A 14702-nucleotide genomic window follows, 5' to 3' on the forward strand; every position below is an offset into this window, starting at 1 on the left:
TCTTATTTTCAAGCAGGTTTTAACCCAGGCATAAAGTCTTTAGTAAGAATAACAGGCGGAAACTAGAATAAAAGTTAATATCTTGCCTGTTCAGAGGAAGTTTGGAGCATTCAGGTTCCAAGTATGGAGAGAAAAAGCTACGTGAGAAACGTCTGGAGATACGACATTCTCTCTGCGATGCTCAGGGGAGCAAATGAGTCCGAAGACCATGAGCTAGCACGGGACTGTGACTATTTTGCAGGGAGTGGGAGGTGTGCCAGGTTGGGTGTTCTGTCTCTCCCGCCCAATTAAGACAACTCTTTTTGCCATCCAATGCAATTTTTAATATAAAGCTGATACCATGAAAAATTACAGTCTTCCTCCCGGAAGACAATAGGGCATTTTTCAGGGAGTTGTTTTGCTCATTGTGTGCGTTGTTGTATCGTCTTTGCTTATATTTAACTGGGGCAAGTTTTATCAAAGACATGAAATGACTCTAAGTCACGGTGACAATGGCAGGGGGATGAAGTCACAACGTTAATCTTCTCTGTGCAACTCTAAAGAAGTGGAAACTTCCACTGAATGCCATGAAATCCTCTCCACAATGAAGTTGTTCAGACATGCCAATCACAAGCTCACAACAACTACAGGAGTGAAAATCTTCTTGGAAGGAAAAGGTCCGGCGTGATGCTAGTAAGAGGATCTCTAGATGTTGAAACGTGTGCCTATATGGGTTTTTTACAAACACAAGTGCCAACGCATGCCTGTAGTGAAACGGGAGGCTGGAAGAATGAGAGTTTGGGCTCCCTCCTCCTCCTGGCTTTGCAGGATGCCCCATTCCTGCGTTTGCAGGGATGTGCAGGACGATGGGTCCCGCACCCACCACCCGTGTTGGGCTGGGTCCGAGCAGTCCCCCCTTCCCCCTTTCGCTTGCAGCCACAACGGTTGCTGAAGCACCGGCCTCCGGGGCTCAACACACCTGTGACTCCAGCGTTGCAGGAAGGGCTCAGCAGGGACCACGCTGGTGCGTGCGGCCCTGGCCGGTGTTCCGGCACTGCACCGGGGCTGGCTGCGGTGCTGCATGGAGGGTGATTGCGGTGCTGCATTGGGGCTGCATTGGGGCTGCACTGGGGCTGGCTGCGGTGCTGCACTGGGGCTGCACGGGTGCTGGCTGTGCCTGCTGGAGGTGGGTGACCACAGGCAGGGCTGCACCTCATCCAGCCTCCCCGAGGGACCAGGGTGCTTTCTGGCAGGTGTGTTAACCCTCGCCTCTGTGGCCACATTCATCTCCAGCTAAAAAGTAAAGAAACGATCACTGAAATTCTTTTTCCCCAGCCGCGGTGCATCAGAAACCTCTAAATGATGTACGGCAGATGGGACTTGTCTCCCGAGCGCTGGAGCGCTGGAGGGAGCGGGCAGCGGCAGCTCTCGCGCCCAGCTCGGGGGGCTCTGGGTCGCACGATGCGTAGCTGGGCGTTACACGCGCCACTCGATCCTCCCCACTGACAATGGAGGAACCTTTGCTCGGGGTTTCAGTGGGACGGAATCGAAATCCCAAAGCGAAGGGAGAAGCCCCGTACGCAGCAGCATCACAAAATGCCTCGCGGAGGCAGCGAGGAGCCTCCCGGTGTGAAGGTCCCAAACGGATCTTTTCCTGGCACCTGCCAAGAGAAAAGCAGTGTGAACACCCAGAACTGTAAAAAAACGGTCAAGAAGCTGTGGCTTTGTTTTCTGTCTTCTTCTGAGCTCCTTGCGGGTTTGTTTGAGGGGAAGGCTGGGCTGGGTAAAGAACAGACACCAAAGCGTGTCCTAGCACCCGGAGAACTTCAGAGGAAACCAGCTTATTTCATTAGCGTTGTAAACAAGATGGACTTTTTCAAAATATTTATTTTAGGAATCAAATTAAATGTTCCAGCTATTTGGGAATTCAATCCTCTCTTTCTGCGGGTGCTAGTCAGGGCTCCCAATGCATCAGTGCACGGCTTTAAAGGCATTTCTCCACTCTTTTGGATTAGTGACCCATTCTAACAGGTCTTCATTGACGGGGAGTGTGGGTCTCTCAAAGAGTCCATTGGATACAGCTTACAAAAGAGTTTAGCCGGAGATGAAGAGTTTACAAAAAGTTTGTAGGAAACCGTGGAGTCCTTTTAAAAGAGAATAAACTGCCACTGCTGTGTCTGGGTTGAGTTAATCTGATTAGGCCAAGCTCATCAACGGGCCCACTGAAAAGAATGAGGCGGGGGGAAAGCAAGCTGTGGACGGGGCCGAGGAAAAAACTAGGGACCTTTTTACTAGAGAAGTCAAACAAAACCTATTGTTGCAGAGCATGCTTGCCTACAGATGGCAAAATGACAAATCTTTTCAAAGGCAAAGCAAATATAATTGATGGCTTTTTTTTTTTTTTTCCCCCTGCAGGTATGGGAACAGACACTTAATAAGATTAAGGGAAACCAAAATGAAAGGGGCTGTGAAATACCGCAGATCCTTGTCCCGGTTGTTTGGATGGCATAGGCCTACGGAGTTTACCTATTCTACGTAAAACCTTGAGAAAAAAAGACCCTACCGTGTATCATTTATGCTCCTATGGCCCTTGGGGAGTGTACGTGTATCATCCCCCCCACCCCCAGTTAATTCTCGTGCTCTTCCAAACTCCTGGAGACGGCAGCACCCAGCCGAGGACCGGAGAAACAGCACAACAGGACGACAGACTCGGCTTAGGAGAGCGGAAGGCGTCCGGAGGCTGTTCATCCCTCCAGCCCTGGAGACCCCGCCACCTCCCGCTCAGCCCAGCCTGCGGCAGGACCCCCCTTCCTCCGGCCGGGGGCTGCTTTGGCCAGGCGGCCCCAGCCAGAGCACCGGGAAGCACCGCGGACCCCGTCCCGCCAGCATCCCGCCGCTCATTTCTTCCCTGCGGAGGAGAGAACCGGCAAAAGGGTTTCAGGGTTTTCAGGGCTCGGCTCCGAACCTGAGGCAGGTTCTGGCGGAGCCGCTCTGAGTCACCCGCTCCCCACCGGGCGCCCTTCTGCCCGGGTGCTTCACCCCTGACAGTGTCCCTGCCCGCGTTCGGCTTTGCTCAGCGCAGGGCTGGCGACAGCAGGAGCAGGCACGCACCTCCGCTGCCCCGCCGCCGGCAACGCGCGGTGCCGCTGCCCCAGGACCGAGGGGCTCGGTGCCGCATCCTGCGTTCAGCGCCGGGGCCGGCGCGAGCTTCATCCCCTCTTAGGAGGAAAGGGGCTGTGCAGGGTCAGGCGCCCCGGGAGCAGACAGGGGGTGATGGCATCATCGCACCATCTCATTTTGAGATGTTTATTGTGGGCAAATTAAAAAGCCTAATTTAAAGTCCTGCCGGAAAGTTACATCATCACCATTACCTTCTCAGGAGATATTTTAGGCTCTATATTTAGAGCAGCTCGAGTTGTGCTTGGATTTAACATAGGCAGCTCCTTAGCCAATATAATTAAGAACAGTATCAGTGGAAGGCATGTAAGGAGATTTTCTCCCCAAGGCCACCTAATACAGATGTAATTGACTCTATTTTCTGCTTTCTGCACACGGATTGCCGCAACTCAGCCCCTATTATCCGTCAACAAATGAACAGGATCCAGTGAAAGGGACCTCTTCAACCAGGACCGGTTTCAGAGAATGGAGCACTGGGCTGTGTTAAATCTGGACACAACGCGGCTTCGTTCCCTTCCTTTTTATCTCCGCCGCCTTTTCAAGATGTTTTCCAGTTAAGGGTAAGTCAGCAAATATGTGTTTGGGCAAAGTGTTGGCACTTGCTAAAGAAGAGAACATCTGTCTCAATCAGCTGGTCTATTCTATCGCTGCAGCTCAACGGAGGCTCTCAGCACTGCAAGACAAAACCAGGGCAATGTCTTCAGAAAGGTTTTTTGTGTACGCAGTTGCAATTTGCTTTTGCTAAAATTTCCAAGGGCGGGGAAGGAGGAAGGGAGGTGAGAAAAGAAATTAAACCCCATTTGCTTCATAGTAAAAGAGCCCCAGAAAATCTCCATTTCTAATGTTGCAAAATTCCTACCGCCTTACCATCGTTGCATTCCCACAGCCAGTTTTGCAGCCCTGAAAAGGATGTCCTTAATAGCAGGAGGCACAATGAATAACAGTTTATTAGCGCAGACAGTAATTTTCGTAGAAATATCTTTGCATTTAGCTGAAAGAGCCCCGACATTTCCTCGGAGCGAAAGAATGCCTTCGGTTCACTTCTAATTGTGTTCCCGCGCACAACGCGACGGTGCGGCCCGAGTGGTCAGCGCGTGTCGGACGCGAGGAACGCGCCGTGCGCTGTTCCGGCAGCGCGCAGGAATCAGCCAGCGTGAAACCGAGCGAACGGAGGAACGGGGGGGGGGGGGAAACCTTCTGCACGCCGCGAGACGCAGTTAAAGGAGAGCTTTCGCCTCGGGAGACCCGACCTCGACTCCGAAGCCCTCGCCTTTGCGAAGGCACCTGGTCCCAGCCTGGCTCTGCGGATAACGGGGGGGGGGACGGACGGGATGGCTGCGCTGAAGGTTCCTTCCCTGTCCGACGCTGTTCGGAGGCGACTCTGACAGGCACCAGAGAGCAACGGAGGGGCGGAGAGCAGCAGAAACGGGCCGTGGGCATGGGGGGGAGGCAGGCGTACACAAAACGTCGCTTCGTGTCGCCCCGAACCCCTTTCTGGCCCTGGGCTCGTTTGGGGGATTTTGCGCGTCATGCGACCCTGATAATTAATTTCAGCTGATTAAGAGCGGTAAGCTCCAGAGGGACAAAAGAGGCCGTGCTAGGTTTGAAAAGGATGCTCGGGGCAGAAGGCTGTACTGTAATTTGTTACACATTATAGCCTGCTAAAGAACCTCCTCACAATCTGCCAGGCCTTAATGTCTTAATTTCTCCTTCAGCATTCCCTTTGACACACTATCCAAAGTGATGTATGGCGGGGGATGACTGCATGGGATCAAGCAGAGGGAAATCCAGGAGGGATTACAGCCCAATCCCTGGGCAAACAGGCGCTGGAGTGGCTGAACACAGCCACAGCTGTCTGCCCAACAATACCCAGAACAAACAGTGCCTGCGGAACAAGGCACGGCCAGGGGCACGAGCAGGCGAGGAGACAAAACCTGCATTCAGCCCCCTGGGACCCCGGGGGCCTTTTATGAGCCTTTTCACCCCAGCTGCAAGCTTTTGAGTTGTGCTTCAAAATTTTAGAAGCCCGGCTGTAATAAAATTGGGTTTAGTGATCAAAGAGAGCTGGAGATCCAGTGCGTATCCGGGCTGGGCAAGGACAAGCGGAGACCGGCACGAGCGGTTTGTCCTCCTCTGTTCTCTCTCATCTAATCAAACACCAATATTAGGATTAATAACCCGTCTGATGTTGCCAGTCTTTAGGCGGAAAGAGCCTTTAAGCTGTTTTGTTTTTTTTTTTTTTTAAAAAAACACAACATGTATGAACGTGACGGGGTTTTAAGGGTTCAAGATTAAATATATAGGCCATGCCCAGAGAGGAATCACAGGGACTTTTCACATAAGCCTTAAGAAGGAAAATCCCAGGTCTCCATCCAGAGCCACTTTAAAGGCTTTCACTTTCCCAGTGCGTATTCAGGACAGGTTGCCGGTGACACAAACTGTAAAACCCAAATTATACCGAGCCAGAGTAGTACTAGCTGCAAGTGAATAATTGCATGAGAGTAGGATCAAAAGCAAGCGAATAACTTCCAGTCGCGCAGTAATTCACCAATCACGCCTGTTGGGTTTTTGGCATCTCCTAAGGACCTTGCCAGTGAACTACATCCACGATAAAACAGGACGTAACCAAGACGCGCATGACCTGTGATGGAGAAAAGCTGCTTATAAGGAGAAAAGCCTTTGTGAGGCAGAAAGTCTCCCCAGCCTCTGCTCAGCACCACTCTCTACCCTGATGTCCCAACAGCAGCACCCCCCCCCCGTTTAGCTGAAATCCCCAGGGATTGGCATCCTCTGGCCAGTCCTGACGGACCCTTCCACACCTCCGGGCAGCGAAGGCGGCTGCAAACAGAACATCCCATTGCTCCTCACCCCCTGGGCAGTTTCTGTGCTCCTTAGAGCACGTCTGGGGCCTGGGGGGGGGCAGTTTTCCAGTCCCTACGTGCTCCCTGCCAGCCCGGGAGGGTTCCCCCAGGGATGGGGAGCTGTGAGCAGGAGCAGCTGCCCGCAGCTGTGCGGCTCCATCGCTCGCACCGTGCAGAATAAGGCCGGAGCCAACCCGCCCTGTCACCATTGTGCAGGCTAAATTGCCTCTAAAGGGATGTAAAATACTGCGGAAGGGGGTCTGCTGGGAAATATCCCTTATCTCCTTTAACACCACTGCCTGGACAGCACGCCCGATCACACAGCAAAAAAAAAAAATAAAAAAAAAAAAGGGGGGGGGGGCAGGACGAGCTCCCAACTGGAACTGAGCTTTCCTCCCAGTTCCAGGAGGGGTTTGCAATCAACCTCCGGCTCAGGTTTGGAACTGCAACATTATCAAACCGTGGATTAGGTAGGAACGAGACCGGGTGCAAAGCAACGCAGTATCTCCAAAATATCAGTCCTGGGGTAAAACAGAATTCTGGCTGAATCTGAAGTTCCTTAAGGAAATGGGAGTCTGTCCCCAGATTTCACTGAGTTTTGAAACCTGAACACATTTGAAATCTGAGGAGAAAGGCTGTGTGTTATGTCAGAGTTTTAGAACGACAAAAATTCTCCCAACCTGTCACATGGAGACGAATTCTCTCTGGAGAGGAGCACAGTCGATAATCACTGCTCCCAGCCTGGGAATTGCATCATTTGATGTAGATTCTGTTGAAAAACTTGCTCATTAAATGTTTTGGGTTGTTTTTTTTTTTTTTTTTCCTGTAATTATATAATTAATGCATTCTGAATTAGTTAATTCAAAGGAGGGACACTATTTTTATTATTAGTTATTTCCTCACAGTATTCTTACATGAGTAAGGGAGATTGCACAAAGGGCTGTTGTTCTGCGTTTTATTGGTCTCATAAGGAAACAGATCCCTGAACCTTTCCAATGAGATTTATAAAGCAAACATTTATTATTCTTCAGTAAGACAACAGGCACCTCGGTGCACTTTTTGCAAAGGAATATAGGCTAGACTTTGTGGGCATTTAGATAAGTAGCACTTACCCAGAAAAACAACATACCTCCCACAAACCAAAAATCACAATTCAGCCAAGAATTGCCGTTTCTGTGGTCACGTGTATGTTAGTGTGATAGAGGAAAAGGATCCTGAAATAAATGTATTCCCCTGGATCCTTTGATGTCTGCAGGAAGATGATGCTGTTTCGTACAGCCCATCTTACTTGCGTGCATTTTGCAGTCTGCATGTGGCAAACCACCTCAAATTGCACCTGAAATGAAAGGCCCAGAATCGAATGCAGCAATGAGAACGGAAACATTTCCAAGAGTTTCGCTTTCTTTTTTTTTTTTTTCTTCCTTTCTTCCTCCAGCACCCCTCTCAGCCATGCCAGAGCACCCGGTGCAGGCGAACAGATGCGTCGCTGCTGGCCCGCCTGCCACGCAGGGCTAGCCCCTCCGGGGAGGAGGCTCGCTGAGAACCCGCTGGCCTCTCCCGCTCCCCTGTCCCCCCGGGGACACGTTCCAGGAGCTCATCCTGCTTCTGGCGTCCCTTTGCGAGGTGCAGGTGGCAAGCCCTCGGTCGGCAGGGGAGGCTGGAGGCCAGCCTGGCTCCTGGGGCCGGATTCCCCCCGCCGCTGCCTCATCCGGCTGGCCCTCCTGCAGCTCTGCAGCCTGCTGGCGTCGTGTCCCCCCCACATCCCCGGGCCAGGCTGAGGCCGGCAAACTCGTTGCACTTGTGCTTTCAGACCAGAGAAAGGCTCTCGCGAGCACCCGGCCCCCCAGCTCTTCCAAGCGGACGGGCGGCAGCGAGTGGACGGCAGCGCTCCCGGGCTGTCCCCACGCCTCGGCCCCGGTTGCCGCCGCTGAGGTGTGGGAGCGTGTCCACAGCCCGGTGCGGCAGCAGCGCCGGGAAATGCACAAATTCCAGCCCTGGCTGCAGAAACGGTTAAGGCAAACGGAATGATTCATCGGAGCAAATTAAAAGCAAAGCACGAGACGGGCCAACAATAGGGATTAAATGTAGTACGTGGTTACGTTCTCCTCCAAAAAAATTTCCCTAAACTGAGCCATGTCGTGCTTGGTTTTCAGAGGGAGAACTGAATGCATTTTCATACGAGAGTTTTCAAAATTTTAGCAACTGGCTCATTTATCCTGGCTTCAGAATTGGTAAAAAAAAGGAAAAAAGGCATCACGCGTTTCAAGTCAAGATATCATTCTGAATTTCAGATGTTGGCCTATGGAAAGCTAATACCCAATTTATGATTATTAAAAGATTTAAGCCTGCAGCACAGAGATTTAATACATATGTTGCATTCTCTAAAAAGGTCTTTAAATAGGCAGGTTTTGAAATTAGCCAAGAGCTTGAAGGCTGCTTAACGATCCCAGTTCCACGTTAAAGGCAGCGATTTGGACGTGGGAGCAGAACTGACCGACGCAGGGCTGCGCTGGGCCAGGCACGGAGGCAGCACGGCGCGGGAGACCACCCGGGCCCCGCAGAGCCAGCAGCCGTCCCCGGCGGGGCTGCGCGTGGGCGCCAGGACCCCCGCGACCACGGCAGGGCTGCGTTCCGAGGGGCGGTGGGGTGCCAGCCGAGATGTCCCCAGCCGCTTTGCCCGGTCTCGGAAGGGCTTGGGGGGGGGGGGTGTCCCGGAGCCCCGCGTCCCACCCGGGCTGCCCACCGGTGTCTAACGCACGCTGTACGTGTCTGGGGGGGGGGTAACCGAAGGGAGGCCCAAGGTCCGTCCGTGGGGGTTAGCGCAGGAAAAGGAGGGAGATTGTGCATCTCCATCGGCATGACGTCACGCGCCTGCCATCACGCTCTCGCTCTGGGAGCAGCATGCCGGTTTGATCTTCCCCGGGGCGCGGCAGGGGCCTCGGTGGGTGCCGCTACCCGCCAAGCCCCCCCGTCCCGCTGCAGGGGACGCAGCTGCCGGGCCCCGTCGGTGCATCCACAGGCCTTGTGCAGGGGGGTGACAGGAGTGTGTGTGGGGGGGGGGTTCAAGCCTCCGGGGGGGTCCTCGGCCTTTCCTGACCGGCAAACCCCAGAGGGCCGCGGGGTGCCCAAGCGTCACCGGCTCTCACAGGGCGCGGCGTGCCCGCGGGCCGGGGGAAGGCGCTGGGGGCTCTGGTTCCCCTTCGCTTTCGGCTTCCCACGCCGCGGGGGCTGCGCACACGCCCGCAAACGGGCAGGTGGCCGAACCCCCGGTCTACCGGCTCCGCCCCCCCCCCCCCCCGCTGCCGCCGCCATCCCCACGCTCCCTGCCCAGCGGCTCCCACGCGTGTCTCCGGCCGCCCGAGCGCCGCGCGTCGGCATTTGCTCCCTCCCGCCGCTGCACACGGAAGCGGAGCCGGGGGGGGGGGGGGGGCCGGGAGATGGGGCGGCGGCGGCGGTGGGGGCGGCGGGGGCGGGAGGTGGGGGCGTGCGTGTGTTGCGCTTCCCGAGCCGGGGCGGGCAGGCAGCACACCCGCCGGGAAGGGCGAGCGGCGGCGCGACGGCTCCCTGCTCCCGGCCGGTGGCCCCCGGCGCGCGGGGCGGGGTTTTCCCATGGCCGCCCCGAGCGGGACGCGCCCGGCGCGGGGGAGCCCGGAGCGCTCTGGCACGTGCGCCGGCGGGGGGGCGCGCGGCGGGGCCGCGTCTCGGGGGCGGAGGCACGAGCGCCGCCGCCCGCCGCCCGCCGCCGCCCGCCGCCTGATTGACAGCGGGGGAGGCCGCCAGCCAATGGGAGGCGAGCGCCGCCGGCGGACCCCCCGCCCATTGGCCGCCCGCCGGCCGCGGCCTCGCGTGCCGCGCCAGCCGCCGCCGCCGCCGGCAGCAGCCGGGGCCGGGCCGCCGCCTCCGCCCGGTCCGACCGCCCGCCGCACGGCCACGGCCCCTGGCGACGCCGCGGGCGGGGCTGCCCCGGGCGCACTCGCAGCCCCCCGGGGCTCGGCATTTCCCCCCCCCACCGCCCCGCCGCAAGCCCGTGTCCGGCGGGGCGCCGGGCGGGGCGGGTGTCACAAGCAGCGCGCGGGTGTGGAGGGAGGGAGGGAGGGAGGGCTGCCGCGTCCCGGACCGCCGGGCCGTGCTCTCTCTGCGCGCCGCCGCCCGGGGCCTCGGTCGGGGCGCGGCGCAGGGCATCCCCGGGGCGGGGGCGGGGGGGGAGCAGCGGTGCCCGGGGCAGCCCCGCCCGCTCTCACCCCCCCCCCCCACCCGCCCCCCGCTCCCTTCCCCGCCGCCCCCACGTGGCCGCGCGCTCGGCGGCCGCCGGCGCGGGGCGGGCCGGGGCGGGTGACGGACAGGCGGCGGGACAGCGACCAATGGGAACGCGAACGGCGCGGCGGTCGGGTCCGGGACGGGCGTCTATTGGCTGTCGGGAGTGTGGGAACGGCCGCGGCGGCGGTTTCACACGAATGGGGAGCCGCCGCCGGGTATAAAGGCGGGGGGGCGCCGTCCGCCGGTACTGCCGGCCCCGCCGCGCCGCAGCCGCCGCACGCGCCCCGCGCCCGCCGCCGCACGCGCCCGCCCGCCCGCCGCCGCGCCATGCCCGCCGATACGGGCATGGAGAAACCGACCGCCTCGCCCATCGCGGGGGCGCCGGCCAGCGCCAGCCACACGCCGGACAAGCCGCGGAGCGCCAGCGAGCACCGGAAGGTAAATGGCGGGTGCCGGTCGGGGCGCAGCAACGGTGGCGGAGGCGCTGGATGGCGGCGAGCCCGCGGCCGTGCTGAGGTCGGTGTCGGGGTCGGGGTGGGGGACCGGGCGGGACCGGGCCGGCCGCTGGGGGGGAGACTCACCGCCTCCGCTCTGCCCGCAGTCCTCCAAGCCCATCATGGAGAAACGGCGCCGGGCGCGGATCAACGAGAGCCTGGGGCAGCTGAAGACCCTCATCCTGGACGCGCTGAAGAAGGACGTAAGTGGGGCGAGGGGTTGCGGGGGGCTGCGGGGGCCGGCCGGCCGCGGGCAGCCCTGACGGCGCCGCTCTCCCTCCGCAGAGCTCCCGGCACTCCAAGCTGGAGAAGGCGGACATCCTGGAGATGACCGTCAAGCACTTGCGAAACCTGCAGCGGGCGCAGATGACGGGTAAGCGCGCGCTGCCCGACCGGGGAGGGGAGGGGGGGGGGGCGGCGGGGGGGAGTGGGCGAGCTCCGGACCGGGGCTTGGGGACAAGGGACCGGGGACCGGGCTCCTGACCCGCCGCGACGCTCACCTGCATCCCCCTCCAGCCGCGCTCAGCGCCGACCCCACCGTCCTCGGCAAGTACCGGGCTGGATTCAACGAGTGCATGAACGAGGTGACGCGGTTCCTGTCCACCTGCGAAGGGGTGAACACCGACGTGCGCACACGCCTCCTCAGTCACCTCTCGGCTTGCCTGGGCCAGATCGTGGCCATGAACTACCCGCCGCCGCCGCCACCGCCGTCCGGCCAGCCCGCACATCTGGCACAGCAGCCTCTGCACGTCCAGCTGCCCCCCGCAGCAGCCGGAGCCGTGCCCGTGCCCTGCAAGCTGAACCCCGCTGAAGCCCTGTCCCCCAAGGTCTACGGGGGCTTCCAGCTCGTCCCTGCTACCGACGGCCAGTTTGCTTTTCTCATCCCGAACCCGGCCTTTCCTCCCAGCTCCGGACCGGTTATTCCCCTGTATGCCAACGCCAACGTCCCGGTGTCCGCAGGCAGCGGCTCGGGGAACGCGGCTGCCACCCCATCGGCATCCCCGGTGCAGGGGTTGACATCATTTGGGGGCAGCATTGTTCCAGCGTCCCAGGCGGGAAGTCCCATCGGAGAGCGGAGTGAATCGGTGTGGAGGCCTTGGTGACTTGCCTAAAACGCTTTCCTCCTCCCCCCCAAAAAAAAACTCTTCTGTTGGCTCCGTTGTATGGAGCCCTGTTATGTTTGGGTTTTTTAAGCAGATTTAAACAGAAAGGAAAAAAAAAAAGACTTTACTATGAACGTGCTATTTATTATTTTCAGAGGTTGGGATCTCGACTTGTATTTTTACTCCTTTAAAATGCCTTTATTTGAGATACTTTTTTAAAAAAAAAATAAATGAGAAATAGTTTTGTAACAAATATTCAAAAGTATAATGCCAAAGTTGTTTGTATCAAGTTTGTCTGTGTGTGTGTGTGCCTGTGTTGAAGACTTCCAAAAAAGGAAAAAAAAAAAATATTGCAGGTGTTTAAATAAATAAACTCTTTGAAATAGATTTAACTTTTTTTTTCCCCCCCCTCCCTTTCATTTTGTTGGGTGAGAGTGGGCAGGAACAAGCTCATCCTCCCCGTGCAACCCCCTCAAAAAAAGCAAGAGTGAACTTTACAGCCTTAACGATGGCTGTTGGAAGGGATTCGTGTGAAAAATACTTGGGGGGAAGGTGATGGGGGGGTGTCTGGCACTGGTAAATGTCTTCCCAAGAGCTCTGCAAGAAGCAACAGGTTCCTAAAAAAATAAATAATCTGCTCCTGGAACCTGAGGAGCCGCACGCTGCCCGCGCTCTTGCGATCACGCTGCTCTTTGGATTTCGCTCCTTACCACCTTGCCGTAGGGACTGCAAGGAGGGGGAGCGGTGTGCGCAAAAGTTACTATCTTGCCTACAAAGGAGGCAAGAGAGTCTGTCCCTATTGTGAGGAGGGTAATTAGAAGGTATAAAGGGTCTCATCGAGTATGCAGCGGGCTCTTTGGGAAGTTGGGAACCCTATTGAAACGCCTGGGAACTCGGAGCTGAGGGTTAATGTGTGTCTTTTTTTTTCTCGCCACTCTCATTGACAGGGCCAGATAGACTCTGATACTCAATGCTGTTGTAAATTCAATTGCCTGGCCTCACAATGCCTACCTCATAAAAGAGAATAACTCGGGGTTGTGGCTGCTTTTTTTCCAGTAAGCAAGGGAACTGAGGAAAAGACAGTTTTGCCACCCATTCTGACTCACCCCCAGCACTTGAATCCTGGCCAAGTGGAAGCAATTGCAGCCTCACACACACAGAATTAACCACTTCCAATTGTCACCAATTAATAAGGCCGTGGTGTGGAGAAAGACCATTAAAAGCGAATGCACAGTATGGAAGGGAAAGCTTTGTGTGCTTTGCTCCAAATTTATGAGGTGGGGCTATCGTGTAATCTTGGAGAGCGAAGCCAACAGATGACATGCGTGCATCCCAAAGCCATGTCCAGAGGCATAACCCAGCTTGGCTGGGCTTCCTCCATTCTCCAGTCTGTGGGATCCCCACAGGCCAAGCTGATTCTCCTGCCCCCCCCCAAACTTCCCGAGACCTAAGGTTTTTCCTGGCGGTTGGGTCACGGTGGGACCGGCAGCATTTCACAGTTCAGAGAATGACTTGATGTTTGCAGAACATCCAATTAATTAAACAGGCCCAGGGATTTTTTTTTTTTTTTTTTTAGAATGGAAATGCAATTTCATCTTTCAAGGTCTAGATCTATTAGCAATCAGGTTGCAGCTTCTGCGAGAACAAGGCATTGTGTATGTGCGTGTTGGCGGGTGTATAAAGCAGATTATCTGCTGCTGAAGGCTTTCTTACACCTTCATGAGATTTCGGCCAAGGTTAGATACAGGAGTGCAGGCTGCTTGGAGCCTGGTACCGATCCAGTCCAGCAATCCCTCTGCAGCAAAGCATGGGCGATCGATCAGTGCTGAAAGTCCTCCATCGCACAACCAGAACTAGGTATCCATTTGAATCAGGAGGGTCCCAGGAGGTTTTGTTATGCAATCACAGACATAAAATCACGTTACAGCAATTCTCTTCAATCCCCCACAGCCAGTTACTACCCCTCCTCTTCTGTCTGAAGAAGGCTTGGAAGAGCAGATGAAAGCCTGCCTGTCGCCTGCGTGTAACTGTATACCTCCCTGGGGCAGCACCATGTCTCTGGACTTGTCCCTCACCGCCCGGTCCCCTCCAGATCGCCCCTAGATTCAGCAAATTTCTTTTATTGACGAGGTACCCAGCCCAAAAGTGCAACTGCCAAGCGCTACACTGCCGAGTTCAGGCACAGAAAAAGAAAACCAAAAAAAAAAACAAAACCAAACCTCTTTTCTGAGTGGGTTTTGAATGATTGCAGCAGTGCAAACACGACACACGCCGTGGCGTTCCTCTGGGACGCTCCTCTCCCAGCGTGAGAGGAGCAGTCAGTCACTGCTCTGCCTCTTAAGTGAGACCCTGAGATGCAAGCGCGTAAGGGTATCGCTGCCATTTCAGCCTCCAGCGAAACACTGCGGTGAGGGAGCAGAGCCCCAGTGGGCAGCACCCTACTTTCATGTCCAGCACTGCCGCCGCCTCTTTTTTTGGCCTCAGGCAAGTCGTAGACTTCTCTGTGCCTCGGTCCGGTGGTACGGAAGCTGGACATGAAATGCACGGCACCAACAAACTTGCGTGCCAGAAGCTCAGAATCCTTCTGCAGCCGGGGATGTTTTTGCCCTTAACTCCAGACCACTTCAGAAGATGTACGACTCGGGTTCAATCACTGGTTGTACCCAGACCTTGTACTTCTGCAACTGCTCTGCCAGGTATTCCTCTACAACTGGGTGCCTGCCACGCTCCTTCGAGGCTTTCTATACAGCTACTTTTCAAGATTGTGCTAAATTTGGTCTTATCCCTTTAAAGGTGCAGTAAAAGAGCAAAGTATGCCGCTGCTGAAAGGT

At 56.5% G+C, this 14702-nt stretch overlaps 1 protein-coding gene and 1 long non-coding RNA gene across 3 annotated transcripts in view; one reads left to right on the forward strand and one right to left on the reverse strand.

The window, feature by feature from the left end:
• The window catches only part of LOC142604712 (uncharacterized), a 41893-nt gene extending 30898 nt beyond the window's left edge, over window positions 1–10995 (reverse strand). Inside the window, exon 1 of the long non-coding RNA XR_012838555.1 lies at window positions 10856–10995. This is a non-coding gene — a long non-coding RNA (uncharacterized LOC142604712). The remainder of the gene's footprint in view (window positions 1–10855) is intronic.
• HES4 (hes family bHLH transcription factor 4) lies at window positions 10505–12258 on the forward strand. Of its 2 annotated transcripts, none has more exons than XM_075773079.1 (4): window positions 10505–10790; window positions 10876–10971; window positions 11054–11141; window positions 11285–12258. In XM_075773079.1, exons 1-4 carry the CDS (start codon window positions 10602–10604, stop codon window positions 11869–11871), a joined length of 960 nt encoding a protein of 319 aa, XP_075629194.1. In that variant the 5' UTR covers window positions 10505–10601; the 3' UTR covers window positions 11872–12258. The 2 variants fall into 2 exon arrangements, with proteins under 2 accessions (XP_075629194.1, XP_075629196.1); XM_075773081.1 differs by having other exon boundaries at window positions 10506–10712.
• The last annotated feature ends 2444 nt before the right edge of the window (window positions 12259–14702 follow it).

The sequence above is a fragment of the Balearica regulorum genome, chromosome 21 (genome assembly GCF_011004875.1).
Source record: "Balearica regulorum gibbericeps isolate bBalReg1 chromosome 21, bBalReg1.pri, whole genome shotgun sequence".
NCBI lineage: Eukaryota > Metazoa > Chordata > Aves > Gruiformes > Gruidae > Balearica > Balearica regulorum.

Coding starts and splice junctions, on each gene's coding strand:
- HES4 (XM_075773079.1), top strand. CDS start 10,602: ATGCCCGCCGATACGGGCATGGAGAAACCGACCGCCTCGCCCATCGCG. Junction 10,972..11,053: donor TGGACGCGCTGAAGAAGGAC/GTAAGTGGGGCG, acceptor CTCCCTCCGCAG/AGCTCCCGGCACTCCAAGCT. Junction 11,142..11,284: donor GCAGCGGGCGCAGATGACGG/GTAAGCGCGCGC, acceptor ATCCCCCTCCAG/CCGCGCTCAGCGCCGACCCC.